The 27364-nt window shown below is 38.2% G+C and overlaps 1 protein-coding gene across 2 annotated transcripts in view; it reads left to right on the forward strand.

Moving 5' to 3' along the window:
- Nucleotides 1-27364, forward strand: part of ST8SIA1 (ST8 alpha-N-acetyl-neuraminide alpha-2,8-sialyltransferase 1) — a 132803-nt gene that overhangs the window by 45688 nt on the left and 59751 nt on the right. For both annotated transcript variants that reach the window (XM_021391690.1, XM_021391700.1), the window contains exons 3-4: nt 16030-16139; nt 21512-21604. In XM_021391690.1, the coding sequence (XP_021247365.1) occupies nt 16030-16139; nt 21512-21604 (203 nt within the window). The remainder of the gene's footprint in view (nt 1-16029; nt 16140-21511; nt 21605-27364) is intronic.

The following is a 27364-nucleotide window of genomic DNA, read 5'->3' on the forward strand; positions in this document are numbered from 1 at the left end:
TTTAGTCAAGGGAGAAAAAAGCTGTCTCTGCAAAAATGATGAGCTGAGTAAAAATGATTTTTTTACTTTGGCTGTGTGTTAAGAGCAATTTATGCTGTGCATTGATATTCTTCCTGCACCTCTGGGACTTGTGGGGAATCATTTGTGATATTTTCATTTGAATGGAGACTAGGAACTTTAATTTGAGGAAAGGAACAGAAAATAAATCAGTTGCAATAGAGGCTGTATTGCAGCCTATAGGTTCTTTGTGGCGTGGAGTTCCCATTGCCTGCGCTGGAGTGCCATGAAAAGAGTTCTTGCAGACTAGATCCTAAGCCTATTTATGATAGCTATTATTCTATCAGCCACACTTGCTTAACATCTTTCTTCAGATGTTTTGACACCTACAGGTGCAAAGTGCTCTATGTTATTATCTGCAGTGCAACAACATTACAAAGGAAGCCTTTAATTCATCCTGACCTCATGAGTAACTCCACCTACAGGGTTGCATCGAATGATTCCTCAGCCTAGCACAACAGCGGTGTTTCCATTGCAGTAGGTTAGTGCCATGAAGCTGCAGCTGCTGTGCAGCAGCACAGTCGCTGTTTCTGGATACAAATTACTCCTTTATTTACCATACCCAGCAGTAAGTTCCAGTAACTAATTGTTGCATCCAAAAGTCTGTATCTTTTTTCTACCATCTCTCACAGTATGAGTGTGGGAATAGAACTGCTGGCTTGCCTGCCAAACTGTGCAATACCAAAATATGTCACTATAGCTTAAAACATTGATTTTAAGAAAGTTTGCTACCTCGATCTACTGTGCAGATGAGGCATATGAAATATATTATCTTATCAGATCATTCAAATGCATGAAAAATCAAAACACAAATGAAATGTAGCACACATCCAGATTGTGATCAGAATACTGAGAACTGTGAGCCGTGATCCTAAACATAAAGTTCACTGTAGAAAAACATATATTTTTATGGAGAAAATATTTTAATTTCTATTTCTACCCCCATGGCTGCTTGAGCTGCTAATTGACTGAGCTTTTTTACTCTTGTGCTTTAGCTTCTTTTAAGCACTACTGTGGCTGTGCAAATGGATATGAATTACATCAGGGTTTTGAGACAATGAAAGTCAGAATCTCTTGGGTGTATGATCAGCTGTGTGTAGGATATTACCTCATCCGCTGTGTCAACAGAGAGAAGTCACTCATCTGTTGTGTTTATTGCAAAATCATTGCAATATTTTTTCATTAATTTGTTTGTTGTTTTAGCTTGATTCATCATAATTTCCCCCATTTACTGTTTATCCCTAGACATAATAGTCTATAATTGCATTTTTGTCATTATACTCTCTTTATAAGCGTATGTGGGATATATATACATATAAAATAACATCATTCAGTCCTTTGGAAGTAACTGACATTGTTGCGTCTACTAAGGAGATCTCTACTGAAAACTGTTCATGTTATGACTTGATGTTTCTCTCTATGCTTGTGCGCTTCTGGTAAAGAATTACAGATTTTCTATCTGTGGTAACTAAAGTGTGAGCTTTTGCATTAGAGATCTTTCCCTTATATTAACCTGTAGGCCTCCACCAAAACCTAAAGCTCCATTTTTTTTTCCCTCTTTGTTAATTTTGAAATACATTCATGTATATGTATGAGGCAACGGAAAGAAAGGGGGAAATGCTGAATGCTAGCTGCCTGACGACTTGCATCTAGCTATTCAATGCTCTTGAAAGAGGTGTCCCTTCATGTTTTATTGACTCAATGTATGAAACCCTGTGCAGCTATTTCTTGGATAACTCAGTGGGAAGAGGCAGAGGAGTGGCATGTGAAGAAGTTAACTGCATCATAAAGCAGAGGATGTGAATGTGTGTGATGATAGTGAGGAGTTTCTGGGAGGCGAGGCTGCAGCCCTGGTGGAATGGTATTTCATGGGCTCCTCTGAGCATAGGACTGTGATAAGACTCAAGGGGCAATTTGCTTCTCTCTTTAATGCTCTATGTGCTTATCAGACAAATGCTCTAAGGATGAAAAGTTCTAAAGGAGGAGATGATGACTAGCTTGTGTATTGATGGCACCGTAGTAGGAAATGTGGCACAGAAAAGGGCAGATACATGAGTCTCATTCATGGTATCTGGGGCTTGAGAAATCTGAAGTTTCCTCTCCGCCCCCTTGATGATGTGACAGAGTATGACTCCTGTCCTGAAACTTCTTGTTCCATTGTAGGATGAAATCTGTGACTGTGAAGTGAGTTCTTAGCTCTGTGTTGTCCTGTTACGTATCAATTACTGCAAGTTCAATGGAGCTGTAGCATATCTTTGATGTATGGAATTTGGATGTCTGAATTTTAAGTTGGAGTGTGATAACTGGTTTAAACAAAATGCTGTAGCCTATGACCCACAGCCTTGCCAAACTAGACATGAGAGACCCATTTTGAATTCTAGTGTAGAACCATTGCTAGTTTATCTTTAGCATAGAGTCTTAAAACAACCTTCTACTCATTTCCCTCCAGTATTCAAAGTGCAGTGTCTGTCAGTCTTCTGTATCTACAGATACCCTGTTCAAACTTGAAACTTTGGTGAAAGTTTCTGCTACTGAAATGGAAGCTGTGCAACTAGACTTCATTGTGAACAAAAATTATAGGCCATTAATTCGTTCATACCCATTAACTTTTTCAGCTGAATCCTGATTTAATTTGAGACGTTAGAAATTTCACAGCCTTGCAAGATTTTAATCCAAAAATTAAATGAATCTCAGTAATTCTGGTAAAGTTTCACTGTGGTATTTAATTCTGAATGAAACAATGTGACTTTCAAAGGAAATAAAATACTATGTCTGAACTTCAGTATAGTAAAACCAGTCCCTGTTATTAGATTCCCTGGGCAGTTTTATCTAATGCTTTTACTGTGCTAGACAACCAGGGGGGTAAGGGAGTTATAAATCAGTGTAGGCTACAGACAAGCATGGTCCCGTTTGTTCCTAGTGAAAATACTACAGATACTTGATGAGGGGCATGAAAATGTAATTAGGAGTAGAAAAGTGATGCTACTTGTTCTCTGCATATTCTGAAATTGTTGCATCTTTACTCGGTGGAAAAAATCAACAAGATGTTATTGCTGTTAATGTGATTGTTACAACTGAATGGTCTAATAGTCTTTTCATGTATGGCATTGTGAGAAGATCAACACAAAAAAAACCCTAAAGATTTAAGGGATCCACTTGTGCTCTTGCACTTCATGGAATTTTAGCAATAGTGAAAATACAAAAAAAGGAAAAAAAACATCAAAAGCAACAACCTGATCTGATTTTCTAATCACAGGTCACATTTTCAGAGACTATATCCCTAGGAAAAAAATCATCTTTTTTTTTTTTCCAAGTGTGACATTTTTAGCTGAAAAATATTGAGAGAGAATATAATGTACAACATTCACAATGTCGTTTTACAATTTTTTTTGCCAAGTCTGCCCTTTAAAGACTATCCAGACATGAATGGAGAGCAACACTTCTTGAATATCCCTCTTTAATTGACTGTAAGAGCTCTGAAAATAAGGTTACAGATACTGTGGGGAGATAAAACTATGTGTCTTATGAAAAGCCAACAGCAAGGTTGTGCTGTCTCTTGCCATGAGACTTCCCATGGGAATAAAGAAAGCTAAAGGAGAATTTAGAAGATTGAGAAGTGTCGAAATTAGACAAGTTCTCAAAGGATGGAAGACCATGACAGTCCTTGTAGGACTTTTGTCTTTGTGAAGGGATGAAAACTGAAGCTGTACAATGAGTATAAAAGGAGAGTGGAGTGGTTTGCCCAGAGAAACATATGTGGCAAGGATGTGTGTTTAAAAGTCCTGCATGGCAGTTACAGATGTCTGTCACGCTTGCATGTTCATGTTATACACTACCAGGTGTGAGAGAGGATTCAGCACAAGGCTGGTTAATGACCTCTTGTCCCTTTGGGGACTTAAATGTTCTTAAGTGATAAACTCCAAACTCTGTTCTCTCTTCTTCTTTTGAGTGATGATGCTGAAAGGTTTACTGGTAGGAAACTTCTCACCCAAGACTAGTATCTGAACAGGCCTGAAGCAGGTCCCAGGAAGTAAGTGGAAGGAAAATCCTTGAGAAGTTTGCTGGTGTGTGGTGCTTAGCACACAGGGAGTAATCAATGCAGTGCATTCTTGTTATGTGTTAATAGCTTCCTGCAGAGTGAGTCATCTTGATTATCACTAGATTACCTTTGAATTGCTTTTGGTTTGAGAATAGATGTTAGTGAAAAATGAATTAGTTTTAGTCTAATAGAATGTTGAAAAATGATTCATTGGTTCTGACAGTATGTTTTAGAAAAAAAAAATGATGCCTTATTTGCTAGTCTGATTTCTCTGGCATTTTACTTAGCTGGCAGAAGAGATTTCCAGCTTCTTAAAACTTGTGACATTGACTTTTCCAAATTGCAACCTCTGACATGGAACAGCACATCATTTTTTTAACTTCTTCACTCAGTGTTCGTTTCTGTACCTGTAAGACATTTCTACTGACCAAACTGGATGGAAAGTAGGTATCAAGGAATGAAGAAGAATTAAGTGCTGTCTCAGAGAGGCCCACAGTTCCTTACCACTTTTATTCAAGTGAAAACCAGACCCCAAAGATAGCACCTTCCATTATGCAAACAGAAATAACCACAGCTAACTTGGGGCAGGGTGGGGTGTGTGTGTGTGTGTGTGCTCTGTGTGCTTCTGGCAGGACTCTGTGGGCCTTGGAGGGGGCTCTGTTAGTTTATATCAGCTGAGAAAGGGCTTGTGGAAGGGCTCTGTCCTTCCCCAGTTGGCAGTTGCCAATCTGGAGCTCACCTGTGTCATCACCTACCAGCACAGGAGGGCAGAGGCTTCAACTGGCCCCTTTGGTCGGCCCCTGTCCTGCTGCTCCTCAAAATGCTACAGGATAGATGTGACCAGCAAAACAATCATACAGGTTTCTGTTTAAAACCACTGAACTGACACAGAAACACTGAAGCACGTGAGAAACAGCATATATTGAGCATTTCCTGGAGCAGGAAATTAGACTAGATTACCTGATGTCACTCCCAGCCTGAATTACCGTATGATGCTAAACCCAAGGGAAGCACAAAGTAGATGAAATAAGTTGTCTCAGTAGCTGAAATTCATTTTGTTCTGAAGTGCCTTTCCTATAGGCATGCAGTTGCCTTAGTGCACACAAATTTAATGGACTTCCACTTTTCAGATCCTGATAGGTAAACTGCACTACTGAGACTTTAATTTTAGGTTGGATTTGGTCCCTGAAGTCAAGACCCTTGTTTTGCTGCGCTCTCAGTGAAGGAGCTATTTCCAAACTTCCTTTTCAGTTAGTTTGCAACAGATTTGTTTCTTGTTTGAGGAAGCAACACCTTTACACAGTGAAACGATACTGTGCCCTATTTTAATCTTATATTGCTAAGCATTTTATTATTGATACAGTAATAAGTTATTCAAAGAAGTTCAAACAAGAGAGGCTCATGGCTGTCTGTGTGCAATACTGCTCATTTTCAAGACGTGCTTCCATTACTGGAAAAATAAAACATATTATGGAAACTGCATTGATTTTGTAGTCATGACAGCTTTTCCTCCTGCCTTTCTGGACTTCTAAACCTCTGCTTTCTTAACCTCTAAATATCTCCCTAAAAAAAAAACCTGGTAGCTACTCATATGTAAATCCTACTGTTTTGGTGTCTTTTTCACTTCTCAGCAAGGTTAATATAACCTTAGTTCTACATTTCTGCAGAATGACTGGCTGAAAAAAGGAGAGTATTCTGAACGAAGATCCTTGCTTTATATGCAGTTTTTTTCTCTTCTGGATTCTATCAAGGATTTTATCCAGGAATACTGCTATTCATTTTTCAGCTCATAGGTTACCTTTTCTTGTGTTAATTAGGTTATGAGCCAACATGCATGCCATCTAGGTATGTGGATGAAGGACAAGCTAAAGACATAAAATGCATGTTATTGCAGGCTTCTGACCTGGCTGAATGTAACATTTCCTTGGAGCTAGGTACATCTAGTTATTCCTCAAGCTGTTTCTCATTTCCTTGAGTATTTTATGTATTTGATTTGACTGAGAGCTATGAGAGGCTTAAAATCTACAGACAGTTGAAAGTGAAACTTTATACAGATAGATGAAAGTGAAACTTTCTTAAGAGGCTTAATTTTTCTCATTAATAGAGAAGAGAAAAAAAATATCTGGAAGAATTATTAAAGAAAGTCAACAGTAATTCCCCAAAACCAAGCTCAGTGTTTAAATTCCACTCGTCCTCTATTGCAAGCTTCATAGAGAGATCAGTCCTTGCTGGTTGACTTTGATGTCTTTTTAATTAGCGGTTCTCAACAGATGTCATTGATTCTTCAAAACTGTTTAGAGGTAAAGCAAAGGCAAAAATCATTTTTTTGATTAGCAGATCTTTTCCTTTTATAAATTAGTTTAATATACCAGCTAACTGGAAGAGTAATGCTTTTAAGGTATCCTAAGAAAAAAAGACAAAAGTTTTAAACTTTGATATTTGATCATTTGATGAATAATTCCATATTTTGGTGCCTGTAGAAGCTGAATTGATTTCCTTTGCAGCAGATCCTTATTCATATCAATGCAGTCAGAGAGCTCTCAGGCATTCAGAGAGCTATTCTTTTGCTTAAGTGTTATTGTCTTTTATAGACAGTAGAATTGGAAGCCCTTAATATTTTTTATGAGATGAAACCAGCCTTACTGTATGCTACTATTAAGATTTAAAGACTTTTTTTCGTTTCTGTAGCTGAACATGCTTTTTAGTAAATCAACCACACCACCTGACACCATCTTCAGAGTCCTCCTGCTTGCTCTTTCCTATCCCCATTCATGTTTGACACAGACTATTATTGCATTTCACAAATATTTGTATTCTATTCATACTATGGCAAAAACATTTATCCTCTGTAAATTCTACATGGTTGGGATTGATCTTAAAATGCCTAGGAACTTTGTGTTTGATTGTGGATTAGTCTTGGCAATAGAATTATAGAATCACAGAATTGTTTGTACTGGAAGAGACTCTTAAAGGCCGTCTAGTCCAATTCCCTTGCAATGAACAGGGACACCTAGAGCTAGATCAGGTTGCTCAGAGCCCTGTCCAACTGGTCCTCAAATGTTCTAGGAATGGGGCATCCACCACCCCTGTTCCAGTACTTCACTACCCTTATCATAAAAAAAGCACGTTTTTCTTATATCCAATCTAAATCTCTCCTCTTTTGGTTTGAAACCATTTCCCCTTGTCCTACCACAACAGACCCCACTAAAAGACTCTGTTGCCTTCTTTCTTTTTTTTTAGATAGCTCCATTTTAATTACTGAGAGGCTGCTCTCAGGTTTCCCCAGAGTCTTCTCTTCTCCAGGCTGAACAGCCCCAACTCTCTCAGGGTGCCCTCATAGTGGCAGCATATGTATGAAATAGCATTGTGAAAAGCTTTGTTACTTTAGGATAATAAGTGAGTAGTATCCCTTACTGATCAGGAACTCAGTCTTTCAAAATTTCCAGATATTCTTCTATATTTGACTGTGTGTTATCCCACACTTTCACAAGAGAATAATTTAACGTGTGAGTACAGTTTCTAGGTTTTCCTGCACCAGCTGTAAGAAAGCAGATACCTTAGGATTTTTCCCTACTCTGTTTTGTTTTCAGCTTGTTACTATTCTTCCATCCTGAAAGCACTGAGGGAGAAATTACAGTTGGAGGACATTGTCACTGGGCAATTGTATATAACTAGAATATTATAGTTAGTTAACAAAAATTTAAGCTTTGAATGTTAAAATGTCTAAATACAATAACTTCCTTGGCCAGATAATGGCACAGTGTAATGCAGGAGATTAATTTTAGAAGTTTCTGCTACATTTTATTTGGGCTTGTGGAAGAACTCACTAAAATCACATTACAGCTACTCTTGTTGTCTATTAGACGTGCGTGACATTAAAAAAGTAGTTTTCCCCTTAAGTGATGATGAAATATCCTTGTTTCTGTGAAATATCTAGTCCAAACTCCAAAAATACTTAAATGTACCTTTGGCTTGAGCATAGAAGTGTTGTAGCAATGTAGCTCTGGCATACAGCATTTGATATTCTTTCCTTTTTCTCATCTGCTTAGATGTAGAGTAGATTAAGAAAGAAACAGGAAAAGTAGAGGACAGGCAAATCCTTCAAAAACCATGTCTGAAAGTTAGGTCTTCAAATCCAAAAGACAAATGCTTGCTGATAAATATTCAGCATTGTGTAACATTAGGAAACCACTGGAATACCTGGTATGTTTGAATGTTTCTCTGCTGTAGTATGCCAGTGAACCAGAAGACAAATTGTAGTCCCATATGTAAATGCTGTACAGTGCGAGCTTACAATACTGAGTCTTGAATTCTAATGGAAAGGGTGTTGTGTGTGTAGCTTTTGAGGTGCTGGCAAAGCAGAGCAATCTCAAGAATCCCACGTGATGGATGGTGTTTTCCTCTAAGCTCAACACAGAATCTGATGTTGTCAAATGGTCAGGTAAAAGAAAAGAATTGCTGACTGTTTCTGTGGCTGCAGGCGGACTATACTGATTCAGCCTACGAATTTAATTTTATCCTTATTATCATACAAGATTTTAAAAAATTAAAAAATTGAATTATTCAAGTGTATGGGAAGGCATCTAGGGAAGCCAACATAGACAATTATTTACAGATTCTGGTCAAACTGCTTTTGATGAAATTTGTACTTTTTTCTTTCCTTTTGTACACTTTACATAGGACTTGGTTTCTCCATGGAAAATCTAAATGCAGCCATATAGAAGGTAGATTAAGTCTTTTGTGAGGCCTTCCAGTTGTAGAAATGTTGGAAACTAACATCTTTCAGAGTAAGAGAATCTACTCAGCTCCAGTAGGTTGAGTTCCTTTTTCAAATTAATCATGAAACAATATTTCCTCTTTCTCATTTTTAATTCAAAGTTTGGGGGTTCCAGTGAATTGCAGATTATAAAGCTCGGATCCAGAAGTCTTCCAGAACTTTCAAATTTTCCCACTCATTAATGTCTTCTTTTCTTATAAGTCATACAGAATAGAAGCTCTCCTTTCACATTTCTAGAGTATTCGCTGTTTAAAATACTGTTTATGATATAGTCTTGAAAGTCTGTTTTCTATAATAAACTGCTACAGTTTCCAAATGTAAATTTTTTTCATAATCCTCACATTGTGCTATCCTGGCTGTATGAAGGCTGGTTCAATAAAATTAAATGCCATGGTAGCAATTTGAAAAGTTCTTTTAATCCACTTCAAGTGAGTACTTGTGGTGACTTCATGCTGGGTGGAAAGCTATTACAGAACATACCATTGTGAAGTTCTTGCTAAGTACAGCCTGGACTAAAAGTGACTGCTAGCTAGTTACTGGTACTCCATGTTTATTATGAATATGTAGGTATGCTGCAAAGCGTTCTTATCTTTGTGATTGCTCTGCTGTTAATATTCCATGTATCCTTTTGAATGTAAGAGGTTTTCCTGCTGCAGCAGAGCAATGCTAATTCTCCTAAGTGACATTTTGTCATTCCATGATCCTGTATAAATGCATAATAAAATATTAATCTCATGAAAAATCATATAATCAGAAACATATATTTGTAAAGAGCACAAGCTTGTATGAAATTCAATGTTTAATTCCAATTCAATGCATGATAAAAACTACTGTGATAGCTGAGATGTGCTTGAATGGTATTACAGAGAAGTTTGCTCTTCCTGGACCATTTCTCTTTTGTATGAGCACTGAGCTTCAGATTTCAGCGTTTGCTAATTAGCAGCACCTCTGTGGAGCAATGAAACTTTTTTTTTTTTTTTTTTAAGGTAGCTGGTGGTTCATCTTGAGATTCCTTTCCCATCTCTTAGCGGGATTTCATAGTCACTCTCACAGTTCCTTGTAGTAGTTTGTTTGTGATCAGATATTGGGATTTGTCAGCATCTGAGTCCAGTACTTTAAAAAGCATGCTCAGATTATCTACTGCTTTTCGTAATTAGCATACACAAAAGGTTAGTGTATTATGCGCATAGCTGAGTAAGTCTGGTCGGAGTTTCATTTTGATTTGTTGCACATATAGTTAACTATGCTTGTTTCTATCCCACTGTTTTGCAACTGTATAACCTTAAAGGCAAACTATTTGGTTTGCTTCTTGCTTAACATTTCTCCTATTCAGAGAACTCTTTACAAGTTGTAGCTAATACACATTTTAAAAGTCTTAGTGGAGACTTTAATCATTGTGATTTTGACATTTTTTCACAGGCAGAATATAGGTTGACACAGTTTCACAGCTTTTGTGATAGACCTTTGCATGAATGCACAACAATTTAGGAATTATACGGCATTCAGTAAATCTATCAATAATGTGTCATTGTGGTTTCTTAAAATCTATGCATCTTCTAGCCCCCAGCATTCAGTCAAGATTCATGAGAAAAGATTTTCTGCCTTTCCAGCACACATAAACCCATTCTAGCCCATGTTTCTTGTTTCTCTACACAAAAATAACTTCTAAATTATTGTTAGAATATTGGATGTATTTCAAACTTTGTACACTTATTTCAATCCGTAAGTATAAACAGAAAGACCAAGCAGGAAACGGGTATGATAGAAAATGTTGAAAGTTATGAATTACTACTACATGAGACCTATTATAGAATCATAAAATACCTTGAGTTGGAATGGACCCCCAAGGACCATCAACAGTTTTCCTTTACAAACAACAATTAAAAAAAAAAAAAAAAAAAAACTAAACTAAACTAGCCCCAACTGTTTTCACAAAAATAAGACTTATTTTTCCTGAGAAAATATCAATTACTTTTCAGGGACGAAAAGAAGAATGTCAGCAGTGGCACGCTGTAGGAATGGGCCAAAGCCCTCTTTGCTTTCGGAGGAATCACTCCTAACACAGTCAGGTTTGCAAGATAGCCATCAGTAGCTGCCCCTTACTCTGGGGTGGTGCCTGCCCAGCTCACTGCAGTATTTGGGCTGAGAGACACAAGTGAAACGTGAGGAGCTGCAACCGCCCTCTGCATTCCCCTACAGAGGACACACTGTCCCTGCATGAGTGACGTTGATGTTTTTGGAGCCAGCTGCTGTCGAGCCGTCATGTCTCTCTGCTTGACAGCTCCACCAGAGGAACAAAAGGCCTGTCGTACCAAAGATGATTTGTAAACAATAAAGCAAGGAAGAAGGAGCATTTTCCACCCCACCATGTCCAACAGCATAAAAAACAATGGCGTGTTACCCGTGGTTAAGACAAATATAGGCTTCCTTTAAAGTGTCAGCTGCTTCCTTATGCAAAAGTGCATAAAAAGAACGGGCAGGGCTGAATTTGGCTTCTTGTTGACTCTTGGAATTTTGTTGGATCCTTAGAAAAATTAGGAGAACTAGTTCATTTTCTTCAGGATGCTGTCTTCTCAAAGGGAACAGTAAAACACAGCATCTTTTTCCAAATCCAAAAATGCTTATTTGAAAACCCATTTTATTGTAATTTATGTTCCCAGTATTTTCAGTGTTTTTGACATCTTCACTATTAAATCAGAGGCTGAAAACTGTAATTTTTCCTGTTTTCCCCGTAAGAACTTGGTTGCTGATTAACTGTCTTTGGCAGTAAGTGGGTAAAAATTAACACATTAACAACTTAACAATGAAATCAAAGTGAATTAGAATACCATTATCTAAAATAAATTATATTTTATTAGTACTGTGTAATGTTCTTTTAACTGATGACAATGATTTATTTTTACTTAGATGAATGATGAAACTAATCAGTGAATTGCTGGATAGATGCTCTGTTAAATTACTCCTGTATTCAATTGGGAGCCATTAATCTATTGCTTTGTGTGCTTATTTGTCATTGAATTCATAGGGGGATGTGCAGCATCTTTCCTCATTTGCATAAATAGAAACTAGAGCATCTTCATTGATTATCAGTGGAATTTCACTGATTTGAACCAGAGAAAATGAGACAATAGACCCCTCTGTCTCTGGTTTTGTTTGAAGAGATACCTTTCGGTATCTTATGTAAACCCTTTTTATTTTTTATTTATTTTTAAAACTTCTGAAGGAGATTGATCCTGCCTATGGCAATATACAAGTTGTTTTTTTTTTTCTTTCAGTTAATGATATTAGCTAATTCTATTGTAATGATTGCTTAAAAATGGATATGTACTGGTTACTTATTTTTATAGTCTCTCTGTCACATTGGATAAACTGATGTGCTGATTTTTCTAGTCCACCCACAGGAATCTGTTCATTAAAATTTAATCAATGAAGAAAAAGTAAAATGCGTTGACAGTAAAAACAATCCAGCTTCAGGAAGCTAATATAAATGGAAATGCTTTTTTTTACAACTTTACAATCCAAAGCAAGTATTTGTCAGGCCAGTTTACAATTCAAAGGAGAAAAGCAAAGAACTCAGCTTTTGTGAGTATTTAGCATAAATGACAGCTGGGTCCCCTGTAAATGATGATTTGCCTAGCAAGGAGTTACACTGTAGGAGGTAAAGAGGAAGAGCATTAGAAAATTTTTATTAGTTCTGTGAAACGTATTTTTCTAGTAATAGAAAGTCAGAAGCAATTTTGTTTTTACTGTATAGGATTCTCTCCAAATAGCACTATCACCTTAAAAAATGTTACATTCTTGATTGAAAATTGCCTCATACTGAAATTATAACTCATGCCCAAGACTATTTCACAAAAAAAGTAAAAATGGTTTAATTCTCAAGCAAGTTGCAGCATTGATCAACCTCTTCAACGTAACATTCAGAAAATCTGAAGACAGACTACCTACACCAGGAAGATGGCATAAGATTAGTTGTCACGAGGAAGAAAACAAATCACTAGAGTCCATCTTCAGTGTTTTTTGCTCTTAAATGAAAAAAAAATTACTCTAGGTTTTGATAATTATTTAATTGCAGCCTTAAATCCACAGTCTATACCCAATGAGCCAGTGGTAGGAACAAGTGGATGCAGGGAAACCTCTTGAAAGCCAGATAGTGGTGTGGAAAGGTAGTAACAGGGCTAGTAATTCAACTGCATGTTAGACCTGGAGCTTCCTTATGGTTAATCACCCTACAATTTTGCTTAAGCTGTTTGCACCCTATATTTTCGTCAGCTCAAAGGAAGGAATGAGCTGAATGCTTGTGGGAAGTCACAGAACGAAGCTCACAGAACTTAGCTTTGAAGATGTGCTATCTGTCTTGTAAGTACCTTTTGGAGGTGGAGGGAAGTGTGCCATCTGCACTAGCATCCCACAGTGGGTTAACTCTGCAGCTGCTAACTGCATCACAGGATTATGATTCCTAACAGTTTGAAAGCCCAGGAGTCTGCTGCTTTCTCTTTGCCTTTTGCAGAGAGACAAAGGAGCCACGTGTTTCGTAGCAGCTCATAGGCAACACTTGACTTGTATGATTTGTGTATGACTGGACAGTTTGTACAAATGAGCTGAGAACAGAGCTCCTGAAATGCCCCTGCAGTTTGAGCAATATGCAGGTTTGTAGCCTGAATGATTGAAGTACAGTCATGTGCAATGTTAAAAAAAAAAATAAATACATTTGCCCCAGAGCATGCTAAGCAATTCCTCTTCATTAGGGTAAAAGCAGCTGAAATGCCTCCAAGCATCAGGGACACTTAATGTCTGCCTTGAGTTTTTAAGTATAGTCTTCTGGAAGCTGCATCTGTTGAATGTTTTAAGCTAAACAATGGCATGCAAACTGTCCAAAATCTATGTCATGTCCAGAATTTTCATTACTTTGCTGGGGGAGGGAAAAGCTTCTGTGGGCTTTTGTGGGCATGGTGGCTTTTCACAGAGAACTGCATTCAGGTTGGTTTTCCTCCTACGTCCATTGTATGAATGGATTTCTTCACAGGTTAGGCCACAGTGGTGTTTTTATTTGCCACTTCTACCTCCCTTTAGCTCCCTCAAATCATCCTCACAGCTCTGATTTTGTTCTGTCTTTTGGGCTCTCTGAAGGGCAAGAGTTTCCAAGATTCATGTGCTCTTGGAAATGAAAGTATATATGCAAATGACAACTAGTATAATCGTCTTTGAACATAACAGGATATAAGTCTCCTCTGAAGGACAGCAATTCATGTCAAGCAATATCAAGGGCTGTTTGCAACTCAGAATTTTGAAGCATTTAGTAACTCCTGAATGTTTATTTTGAGAAATTTAACATGTACTGAAGTCACAGGAATTATGTGACAAGAGTTGCCACAGCTCTTAAGATAATGGCTGCTGCCTTTGTGATTTATTTGTCACAGCCTTGCCTTTGCATAACTGACTGTCTTGGAAGAGCTCTGACGTATCTTAATAAGAATGGTGATGTTATTTATAAAAACTTACCTCTTCTAAATTTCCTTCCATCTTTATCCCGCTCCCTTTACTGAGCCTGTGAGCTTTCATTTGGTCAGGGTCACCTCGGCAATGAGATGTTCTTTGAATTTCAAGATATGCTGCTAGTTCAATAACTGGGTAAATTAAAAAATGTTCCTGGGAAGGTGGATGCAGAATTAGAATGCAGCTGTGTGCTTAGAATTGCTCTGCTGTGCTGTTCCTGGGTTCCCAACAGTGGCTGGGCCTCAATAAACTGGAATTGATTTTTCTACTCTAGCATATGTTAATCCAGAATTAGGATATGCAAAGTGCTTTAATTTATTTTATTAGAAGGCTGGTTATGGTTTTATACTAGCTGAATGGAATCTAATTTGCTGAGAATAGATGGTGAAACAAATACATTTAAGGAAGAAAATAACTGAAAGTAGAAATAAATACAAACTTAGAGTTTGTGCTGTAGTGCTAGGTCTGTTTTCTAGGCTGTGTACACTGTTGTAATGCTTCGTGAATACATTATGCAATGTTAGATGTTGCTCTGTACATTTAAGTGACAATAAGTGCTGTCACCGTTCGAACTTGTCCTCCAGGAGAAAATAATTGTTTTGCCGTGATGCATCCTGTCACTGTGGCATTTGCATTCTCAGAGGCCCAGGCACTAACTTCTGTCTCTGCTGCAAAGTCAGGTTTTGACAGGTTTGATAAATGAAAAATTCCTGCACAATTTTTTTTTTTTCATGAGGAGAATACCAACACTTGTATTGTAGACAAATTCCATTCTTATAACTTTATCATACTACTTTAAATTCCTTTGCTGTTCACCCCTCGACCCTGTTTTACATACATATATATATATGCTCTGGCCTACACTGATGTACTGTGTGCTATTTAAAAAACTGCCCCAATCTCACTAACGGTGAATGACTCAAGGCTGACAGGAAGGTGTTCCACATGTAGCTTTGAGATCCTCTGGAGTGAAGAAGACTATGCAAATCTCATTTATTACCGTATTTGATGCATAAGATAGCATGACAATTTGACCTTGCAATTTAATGTCCTGCTAAGCTGCTATGAGGGCTCCTTAGTTAAAATGGCTCCTTTCTAATTTTCACTTGTGTTGTATTCGGGAAGCTGAGTGTTTAAGAAGCTGCTGAGAAGCTCTAAATATCTTTACCTAATGCTTTAAAGTGACCCAGCCCAGAACGATGGAAGGAGCCAGGGTGACTCCTGAGTCCCTTCTGTACTCATATTGTTCCTTCTTCCTTCCTTTCTTGTCCAGAGCTGTCTTTTATGTAAGAGGTCACTTTCATGTTTTTTTTTCCTGGTAATTTTTTTTCCTCTCTCTGCAGCTTGGCTGGAAGACACATTTGGACTTCCTATCTTCGTCATTATGTTTATCACAACTTTATAACTATGCAGTTTGTTTATGCAGAAATGTTATTATCTTCTGTGTTGTATCTTTTCTGAATTTTGGTTTGGGGAGTAGGGATAAGAACTGTCCTGTGTCTACTTTACCAGCTAATTTCTGGACTTCTTTCCTAGCTCCTCATTCTCCATTTTCTTTCTTCACTTTGAGCCCTGCCAGCTCCCTGGTTCTCCAGGAGCAGCTGCTACAAAGATGTATGTGTTCTCCTCTGTAAAAACAGTCCTTGTTTTGTGTTGCTAGGCTACACCCTTCCAGCTGCCACTGAAGAAATGCTCTGTGGTGGGAAATGGTGGGATTCTCAAAAAGAGCGGCTGCGGAAAACAAATAGATCAAGCGGATTTTGTCATGCGGTAAGATGGAAACCTCAATGACAAATCGTCTGCCCTTCCCCCTGCTCAGTCTCTGACTTTTCAAAGCTATTCAGTTGTGATTAATCAATTATAATTTGTCTTGGGTACTTTTTTTTCTCCCCTTTGCAGGATGTTTTACAGCAGTGATTTGGGTAGAAGTGTGAGAAGGGGCAATAAAGAGAGTTTTAGCTGGCCTCTGCAGATATGTGTGTAATGTGGGGAAAATCTGCAGATGGGTGCATTGTGGTTGTGACAGACTGTACAGTGTCACAGACAGGGATTTAGGAGCTGCTTTTCTTTTTAATTATTACTTATTAGACAGTGTCATCTTGTGCTGTACTTCATTCTTCACAAGTCTAAATGTGATCATATGCAACCCACTGAACTCATGATGATCAGATACTGATTCATAGGACAAGGCTTAATAAGTTGGGACAAGCTAAAATATTTCCACATTTTTCCTCCCTCCAGATTAATTTCTGTCTGACTAAGGGAAGGCCAAACCTTTTTCCTTGATGCCATCTTTTTTTTTTTAATTTCCCACATTTGCTATAACTCTGGTCTTTCTGAAGTCATAGGAATCTGTCAGAACAGTGCAGAATCAGCTACTGCTTTCTTGACTGAATTTGGCTCTTTCTAGATCCGCATTCTTTAAGGAAGAAAGACAGAAATTGGCTCCTTTTTGTTAAACATGAACAAGAAAAACATTGTGGGGCAGAAACTGGAAGACTGCTACCAAAAAATGAGAAATAGTGTTTCTTTGGTTTTGAGGTAGATGCATAATGAGCTCCCACTTTAGCAGGTCTACTTATTGAATCCTGATACCTTATTATAAAGCCATACAAACTTGCTCTAAAGCAGACAATATTACTATAATTTCTGGCTTGCATCTCAAGGAACAAAAATGCTTTTGATGTTAAAGCAAAGAAATACAACAAACTAAAGACAAAGGCACAGAGGGAGGGACTCAATGTGCTGATTGCCATTACTGCAAAGCTCCTTCAGTGTTCCAGAGACTAAATATAAGAAACTGCAGGGTATGCTATGGTAATATTATGTAGATGCAATAGGAATTTAAAATACTGTAGGAGCAATCAGTTACAAAAACAGTAGAGCCTGATCAGAAAAAAAGATTTTTTTTTCTCTCTAGGGAGGGTAAACTAGCCATTGTCTGTACTGAACTTATTTTGAATTGGAAAGAAGCAGTAGGTTAAAAACCTGCAAAAATCCCAGTAACTGTCTGCAGGCTGTATTGTATTAGTGGTGCAGTTGTATTTATGAAAATATTTCAGTTCTGTTGGGTAAAAGGTAATATGCCACTGGGAGAGAATATGTTTGTAGCAGGTGGAAAATTTAGCAGATCTTGTCTAAATCTGATTTCTGTAATCTGAGAGCTGAGAGAGGAAGAGTATAACAATAACTTGCATCAGATTTTGCATTTTTTTTATAGGAAAGGTATCTGATAGCTTTAAACTATTTCTGCAGCGTGAAATAATTATGGCAGGTTTTGCCATTGTTCATTCCTTCCATTCGTGTTGTTTTTGATGTCACTTACAGCAGAGCTTATGGAAATATGATTGCAGCCATCTTCTTTGATAAATTGTAATCACTAAGGTTAATTAATGAGTTTAAACTCATCTCATTGCTGAGCATCTTCTACAAACACAGTTGTACCGACATAGAGATTAAAAGAGCAGCAGCCCCTAGGCCACAGCACGCTACATCTGCAATAAGAAAAGGTGCACGGTATATGGTCTACGTGTTTAGTCAGAGTAGTTGCCATAGGCTTTTCTTGAGTTATGTGGGTGTTTTTCAAGTTTGTAATCTTTATTTTTAGGATGTTTTTTTAAAAATTTTCCCTTTCCCTTCATGCAAGCAAGTATTTTAAGAAAGAAGTGTTGGCTACTAAATCATAAACAATGTATTTGTCTGTATTTTGACAGAAGAGACATATTTTCATGGCATTAGATTGTGAAGAAATATTTTTATGTCTCGTGATTTTCCTTGTCCCCCAACTGTCTTTTATGTCTCTGCTATGGTTTGTGCATCTGCCAGGGAGAGGATTTCTCTCCAGGGGACTGGGGGATGTTTTCCATGCTGTTTGCTGGTGAATTTGCTCCAAATTTGGAAGAAATTTGTCATTATGTTCAAGCTGACTAGTGGCTATCATGGTTTGGGAAGGACAAGCTGTTATCTTTTAATTACACTCTGCCATGCCATCTAGCCATACCAGCCCAGATGGAGCTGTAGATGTTAAATATGGTGCCGCTTTTGGGGTTAGTAAACAAGTCCAGAAAAATGCTGCTTTCAGTTGCCATAGGCAATTATTGTCCTGACTCTGGCCAAGGTCCTACAAAGGAATAAAAATGAATATTTGAAATCACATATTAAATTCATATTAATCCCTTGCGTTTAGTATCTGTACAAATAGCTAGGTAATCACATAACATCTGTCAAATGCACATGCCATTGCTCAGCCAAGTTGCCTGGATTCTCTGCACCTGAAGGAGCTGGACTTCTCTCTGGGCCAAACTCAGAAGAGGTGTTTCTGCCTTGGGAATTTCGAAGAATCCCGCTCATTTTTCGATCAGCTGTTTCTACCTATTGAGCTGGAAGGCCTCAGATGTGAAAAAGGCGCACGTGAACTGCTGTGCTTTGTTGATGATTTTTTTTTTTCCCCTCACAAAATCTGGGCCTAATCAGGGAGATACAAAAGGCCAATAAGTTGGCCGATAAATTCTCCTCTTTCATTTATGTTCATGTCAAAAAATGCTGACTTCAGACACTGTCCTGTTTCTTCCTTCTTTCCTGCATATTCACGTACTTACTCCTCAGTACCAGGAGCAAGAGTAAGATAATAAAAAATACATCCACCTTAGTATGAATCTTTTACTTCTTGGTGCATTCCTCACCTGCACAGGGCTTAGCACTCTGCTGACCCCTTCAAGAAAAGGGCAAGGAGTTTCTGAAGATGGACTGATTTCTTCCTGAGTTTCCTCTTGGATACTTGGGCCACTTCTTAATATTTCACACAGAACAGATTGGGAATGTGATCTAATGCTGAAGGGTATTAATGTGTTTAAATAATGCTTCTGTGACTGGTGTGTGAAATAAATTAAGATGATAAAACTGAGGAGATATCTTGGTCCATCACAGTGCTTTTAAATAAACTTCAATTGAAAACGGCTTATTTAAAGCTTGCTATATGAGTCTATGTTTATTCAAATCAGGAACTATCAAACTGTGGCCTGCCAGAGGTCACTTATTGCATCTCTTTGCTCTGGGGCAAGGTCACCTGTACATACATCTTTCTTCACAAATATTTGTTTGACCTACTACTGAAAACTGGTAGAGAGTTTCTACGACCTCTATGAATAGAATTAGTCTGATTAATTTGTATCCCACTTAGTGCAGGTAGAGGAAGCAACCAATTGCTGTCTTTTTGTTTTCTTCCCAATTTTTTATTACGTAAACATTTCTCAGTTTCTCAAGTTTTATCATTCTTTATCTGGAAGATAAAAAGAAAGCAGAATAAGCAACCAGTTGTTGCTGGACTTGAGGGTTCCATGACCAACCCCATCTGCCTGGAAGATGCACAGAGGCATTGCTGGAGAAGCGCTCCCAAAACAGAGTGCCAGAGAGTTTAATGGGAGCATGGGCAGAAAATTGACCCCGCCTCTCTCAGGAGTGCGACCTGTGACATGGAGACCTGGGTCTCCCTGGTAACAAAGGAGAAGTGGTGTATTTGAAGTAACAGCTCCCTGCCAGGCGGGCAGTGGGGCAGCTGGGAGCTGCACCTCAACCTGTCTGGACAGGATTTGGGGGGGAAAAAAACAACCCAACAACACTGAAATTAACAGCCTTGCTCTAGAAAAATTCCCAGTTCTACTTTTCTTTGAGAATCTTGGTTTTGTTTTTACCCTGTAAGCATTAGTATTATTCTTCATATCTGTGATGTAGAAGTTAGACAACTCTGAAATGGAAAGCATTGTTTTGACACTCATTTTTGGTGTAATTGCTGTGTATTGAGTTCATTTCTCCTGACTAATGTCTAGAACAGAGCAGAGGCTTGGATAAAGCTTGAATTGATATAGATCGCTCTAAAAGTAATGCCTCCTATTTATTTCTATGGAAATTATAACAGATACAAAGAGCACAATCACACTATTTGATAGAGCAAATTCTCAGCTACAAAACGTTATTTTTCAACATAGTCACTACCATTCACTACCCTTTTTTTTTTTGCCAGCGATGAACACGCTCATAAAAATCTGCACCAGCGGAGGTGACCTGCTGTCACCACTGCTGAAACGCACCACCCCTTGCCTTACCGTGCTCACATCCACTGCTTGGTTTCCATCAACATTCACCAAGCATCCATGAATGTCAATGGGTGCAATTTTTTTTGCATGGAGGAATTCAATTCCACACCCTTGCTTCATACACACTTCCATGTCAGACATCATTTTGTCAGACTGCCTCTCTGCTGCCATCTGACACACAGCAACAAAATGTAATGGAATATTGGTGGGAAGGTTCAGCCTCTACTGCCATACCACCAACATCCAACTCTGACATTGTGGGCCAAGATATTAAAATAGGAGGCATTACTTTTGGAGCAGCCCTCATATTTTCACCTTTATTTACACTCCTTCCTGCTTTCAGCTCTTGGGAGCATTTAGGACTGCTCTTTGTTTGCAAGTTTCTTTCCACTTCTGTTTTTTGGAGCCCCGTTTCTCTGCGTGCCAAAGTAGATCTATTCGGTCATTTTATCTTCTTTATATTGTTGCCCTGTCTGCCAGAACAAGACTGTGAGAGAACATAGTATGTACACACTAAATAATTACTTACATTTTTTTTTCTCTGTGTTTTCTTGGTAAGTTCTTGTATACTAAACGGCATTTACCTGTTGTTAGCAAGACGTATGTGATGTGTGTGCTGCTACAGATTGATATCAGTCTGGAGCCTGATGCTGGAAAACAAGACAAAGCAGAGTGAAAAACAAAACTTGGAGGAAAGAGTTTGAAAAGAGTTTTCGCTCTAGGTAATAACAGCCTCTTCCATAGCCTTTCAACCTGTCAGAGGTGCCAGGTCACTTTGTTTTTGCTTAATAGTTACATAGGATCATTTCTGCAAAAGATTTTTTTCTAAATTTCCCCACAGTCTGGTACAAACATGCTCTATTATGCGTATGGATGTAGTATAGTTGGAAAATGTCTGTCTTGGTCCAGTATTTGTACAGCGCATTTACATTTTCTGTCAGCCTGCAGTTTTTATTTGAAAACTGCAGACTTGCAGACTAAAAAAGACTGGGGTTGAAGCCTGTCAATCGTGGCTGTCAGTTAAAATCTTGAATGTCTTTCTGTGCACAGGTGCAACCTTCCTCCTCTATCCAGAGAATACAGCAAGGATGTTGGATTGAAAACCCAGCTTGTGACTGCAAATCCCAGTATAATTCAGAAAAGGTAGGGAGCATGTTGCTCTGCCTGTGGACTGGAGAAACAAAAATGTGTCATTTGTGTACTGATATTAGTGTGCCAGAGTTATGTTCCAATCCTGGAAATGATGAAATGCACAGTGGTTTCATGTTAGCTGAAATAAACCAAGATCTTTTCACTGTAAGCAGGGAAGCTAAGGAAGTCTGGCTTCTTGCAGTGTTTTTTCTTCTGCTTTTTTCACCCCAGTGCCTCCAGTTCCCTCTCGTTACCTGTACAACTGGGTATGTGCCAGAGGTGCTTTGGCTACTTGCAAACCAGGCACATACCAAATGGGTGGACCACATTACTGCACTGGCTGGGCCAACTGGCTGCTGCATCCCACAGTTAATGAAGATACTGATTTGGCTTTCTCTTTGGTTCAACTCTGACAACTTCTCTGTCCTTACTCTCTTTGTATTATTTGCTTGATAGTGACTTACAAAAATGATTAGGATAGAACTGATCAGCAGATTTTGATCATACAAGTTGTGCTTCCTAGGAGACTGGGATAAAATTTTGTTCTTTATTAGAGTTAGTTGAAATTTTCCAAATCATAGTGGCTGATGAGAAAGGGGAAGAGACGAGGAAAAATATGTCAGTGCCAGCTCTCTGATTTTGCCTTACTGAATTTTAATTGCCATGTTATTATTATTTTTTTTTTGTCACCCAGAATGAGGTAGGCTGTTCTCAGACAGAATGAGATCTGGTAGTAACCTGTCATATTCACTGAAAAACACAAAGAAAAGGCATAAACCAAGGGAGTGAGCAGGAGATGATTAGGCATAAAAAGAAAAGTATAATGCAGGTATGGGGAGGTGAAGAATTATGAAAGGAAGCAAAGCAGTGAAATAAAATGAATAATGGAAAGCCAGGTATGTGAGAAAGAAGGAGGGCACTGAGCAGACCTGGAAATTGATGTTTGTTGGTATCTAAATGTAATATTTTTCTCTCTGCCAGGAGTCAAAGAATTGTCTAATTTTGAGTGGAACAGATGGTTTGTGTGACAGTCTTTGACAGAGTAGGAAAGAGAAGGTGATTGAGAGGGAAATGGAGGAGTCATCAACTTCAAGAGCCGTTTCCAAACAGAGAGGATCTGAATAGGGGAAGGCACAGAAATGCCTTTAGGGTAAGATGAAAGCAAACCAAACAGAATTGGAAGAGAATGCACCAGGTGCCAGAGAAGAGGGAACTGCTCAGGGCAGTGGATCTGAGATGAGGGTTCTGAAAATCCTGTGGGAGGTACATGGCTAATGAAGTTGATGTCCAGAACATCACATAGCTTGGCAGTAGCATTGTGGATAAAATGAGTAAGAACAGGGAGAAGTACAGTGCTTGCAAAGGCTTTTATGATTGTCAAGGCAGAGGATTATTAAACTCATGAATATTCTCTGTGTCCCCCACACCCTCCATCAGTGGCTAGAGGGGAAAGCTTACTGAACTTAGTATTTTTTTCAGAGAAGAGGAAAAGGAAAAAGAGTTTTAGTGATGATACAGGAAGACTATGGAACTATGCTAGACGGACTGCAGAGTTAACTACTACGGAAAAAAGGAAGGAGTGAGCAGATGTGAAACAATACTCTGTGAGAAAGGGATAGCAAAATGGGAAGTGAGTGGATGAGGAGGGAAATGGAGAAACTGAAAGGGGAGAAAGAATAGGATAACAGGAAATGGGATTGTTTTCAGTGTCCATTTTCAGTACGAGTGGATGATAACTGTGATGCAAGACCTTTGATGAGAAACTAATGTGGTGTGTATATGTATGTGTGTTGATTAGATATACAACCAGTTACTAAGAATAAGATAGAGAACAAATTAATAGTGCTGAAAAATAGCAGAAAACTCCTCTGAGGTTTTAAGCTCTTGAGAGATCTGTCACTTCCTCTGCCTGGTCAGAAAGATATTTTTTTAAAAATGTGTATATTTTACTGATGTTTCTTGTATGCTCTCTAAACTCACTATTTTGACTCCTGTGTGGTAAACTGAAATTTAATCAAAGGTGCAAGTCAGGAAATTAAAATACAAAGAAGACTACTACCCTCATAAAACAATCCATTTCTATAGAAATAAGCTTTTTAAGGATCTAAGACACTTATCAATGTAGACTTTCATGACATTCAAGGACTTTCCCAGATTAGTGACTGATATGTATCTGTTTCTAAGCTATAAGTTAAGTAGCTTCATATAATAGCATTATTCATTATCATTCCTCCACTGTCCTCTTGTCCTTACTTTAAGTAGGTTGATATTGATGAGGCTTGACGTCTCAATTATCTCTCAAGTGTGTTATGGCAGATATAGTGTATTAGTCCTGCAATACCATTCATTGGTTCGAAAAGATCTATCTTTACTAGATAATTTATGATTAAGTGTATTGGGTAGGGCAATGTTTTCATATCAGGGATGTGGAAGTAATTTTCTGTTTTCTTTTAAAATCAGAATGATTTATTTCAGAAAACTAAATTGTTGCTGGTAATTAGTGATGTTTCCCTCTAGCTGGAGAGCCTTAGGATGGGTGAGTAAAAGTTTCGATCTGGGAGTATACTGACTTTAGTGATACCTTCTAAATGTTACCATTTACGAAACTTGAAGTAAGCAAATAATACTAAAAGAATTAGAGATCAAGTTCCTGCTTTGTTTTAAGCAGCAATATGATTATGCATGCAGGTAGCACAGCTTTTAAGTGTAAAATGTGGTGCTCAGTTCTCAGCTGGATTTGAAAAAGTATGAGGAATTTCCTACACTAACGTTACTTCATATCATACAGGAGTACTGACAGTGAAAGTATTATGATAGAAATTTCCCAGGCTGACTAGAAGACTCATGATGACTGCCCCAATTTCTTTTTTTCATCTAAGATGTGTCACAGGCATCTCCCTTCTATTAGTCCCTTAAGCCTGTGTAAAGCTTCCTTTTCCACTGCACAGTCAAAACTTTCTTTCCTGTCAAATCCAGATTTGAGATTGTAATTAGGATTGAAATATGGTATAAAGCTATTCCTGGGACCATCATAACCTCCCTCACCCTTTACATCCGGCAATACCTTAATCAAATAGAGGACTTTCAACATGTTGGTATCCTTGATGTTTCCAGTTCATTCCCCTACCATCCTAGTCAGCTTGACCTTATCTGAAGAGAGCCACATTGTAGGGAGAAGATTATTCTGCATCTGTCCTTTTATATTCTTTCCATAAGTAGTTGCTGTAAGTCACTGCTGGGAAGGAAGCTGTACAGTAGCAAGATGTGTGATGCGTATGTGGCCGTTCTTAGACTCTGTGGAAAAATCAGCAAGGTAATGTTACAGCGATCATTTCTGTATTCTGAATAATTTACCTACAGCTGTGGAGCAGAGCCTGACTAGTCAGTGTTCACATTGGGACATGAAAATATTTATGTAGGTGCTAATGATTTTTGATCAATGCCGAATTTTGACTAAGTGATACAAGGAGTTACTATTTAGGATATAGATGTTTTGTGTTTCTGAAGTCACTGATTAAGGACTGTTTTGGAGAAGCAAATTCTAGCAGTTAGATACTATCTTGCAACCTTCAACCACTTTGATAGATATCTGATAATACCCTTTCCTTTAGTCTAAACTTTCCAATAATCTGCAAGCAAATGTTTTTTGCAGCAATCTTCCTTTCTAGTTGCCATGTCTTCTCACTGTCTAACCTATGTAGACATATATCATAGTTAATGTGGATGTAGCAGTCCAAATAAATGGTTTCCTAGCATCCAGTGAGTTTCAGATCTTCTGATATCTGTTGGTAAGCGTTTTATCCTCAAGCTGTTTGTGTTTCTGACCTGTGTGGAAATAATCTCATTAGCAAGTGGCACAACGAACATGGTAGCATTCTTTATTTATTGTAATTCAGCGTCATTATAACTAACAGAAGCCCCTGAGGTTTGTAACACACTTCCTGATACTGTCTTTGAGACGTAATCCAACAGCCAGTTGAACTGTGTGAAGCTTCTCTTCCTTTTCATTTCAAGGTGCTTGCAGGCACACACTTTGCACTTGTGAGAGAGCAGACAGATGTGCAGCTGCTCTTTGAGCTGCTGATGTTGTCAGCTTGAGGAGCAGATTGTGAAAGAAGACTTGGAATCACTGCCCTCACAATCCCTGCTGCATGATGAGCAATTAGGTCTGCTCCATTCTCTGGAGAAATGCCTTCCAGTCTCCTGCTCAGCCTGAGCCCTCCATGCTGTAAAGTGGCACAGGGTAGGAAAATAACGTGAACAAATCCTGCTTGTCTAGCCGGAAAGGAGAGCCCTTAAGCCTTTGTAGTGAAGTCTCTCAATAGTTATATAACATTGCTAATGGAAATTGTCTGACTGAAACTTGAAGAATGAGTTTTAGGGTCAACCATCAGACTTGGCAGTTTGGTATGAGCTTCCTTTCACTGAATGTGAATAATTTTTTTGCAGTAGAATTAATTCACTTTTTTGATCTCTGTGATACTTCACAATTTTTGGCAACATTCGTTTCCCGTACTAAAGCAAGATGAAGGAATGAGACTAAAGGCTAACAAATACAATGACTCTGCCTTGAAGCTTTGAAATGTCAGTTAAATATTGCTGTTGTTTATTAGGTTGCCACAAAATTTGAGTGGGATTAAATTGCTTTTCTAAGGTGCTTCCTGTACCTAAGAACCAGCTAATAATCTTTTCTAGATTCAATCCTGAAGACAGCTTTGAGTCCCAATGTCTTAAGCCATTAGGAATAAAAAGACTGAACTGAGGCAATTATTTAATTTGATAAAAGCTTATTTAATCTTCAGTTAAACAGATGTACAGTGTTAAGCTCTGTTGCCAATGCTCATGAAACTAATGCATCAGAATTCCTCTTGAGTGTGTGTCTGTATTAAAAAGAATACATTTCAATCCTAGGTAGTTACCTCTTCAGTTGATAGTTGAAAAAGATTGAAAAAACAATTGAATAAACAAAAACCACACACAAAAAAAAGAGAAAAATAAGTTATTGAAGGAAATTATATCTTGTTCTTTTTTTAGGAATCAAGGGGATGCGAGGATCTTTTCCTGTGATCTCATTTTACCAGCGAATTTTAAATAATTCACATAGTGGTTCTTTCATTCCTGGTACCTACTGTTGAGTGTATGTCAGGTTATTCCATTGAGAAGCACTCCAAAATGATAAGAATCATTGTTTTCATTCACATCACAAAACTGCTCTTTTATGTTCTACAAGATTCTGTGAATATTTCTGCCAACAGCAAGAGGATAACATCTCTGAGAAATAGTTCTTACAGGCAAGATGCAGAGTACAATAAACCCTTCTGTATACAGAGAGCCCCTTTGTCTTTCAATCAGTCTTTCCCCTAGTATGAAATTCATTTAAAATCTTTAAATTTGCTAACAACTGAAGCCCTAGTTTCTCTCTGTGAGGAGCACCTATTTTTGTCCTCATTTGTACAGAAAAGTGTGATGTTGGAGAGAACTTGGCAGTGCTGCCATCAGGCCAAAGGAAAAAGTTGGGAAAAAAGTCCAGGAGAGCTGTAAGAGTTTCCTGGGGTGCTGTTAGCTAAGGTGACCGGAGGTGAGACAATACCTAATCAGCAAAAGTGATTGCTAGATATTAGAAAGAACATCCTGGAGACTGTTGTGAAATTCATGTAGCTTGTGCTTAAGAACAAGTTGGCCTGATCAAGTAGAATTTTCGCAAGACTAAGGGCAGGCAAGATGTTATTTTGGGACAACCTCTGCTCAACTACTTCATAGAAATCTCCATAC

This window comes from Numida meleagris, chromosome 1 (genome assembly GCF_002078875.1).
Source record: "Numida meleagris isolate 19003 breed g44 Domestic line chromosome 1, NumMel1.0, whole genome shotgun sequence".
Classification (NCBI taxonomy): Eukaryota; Metazoa; Chordata; class Aves; order Galliformes; family Numididae; genus Numida; species Numida meleagris.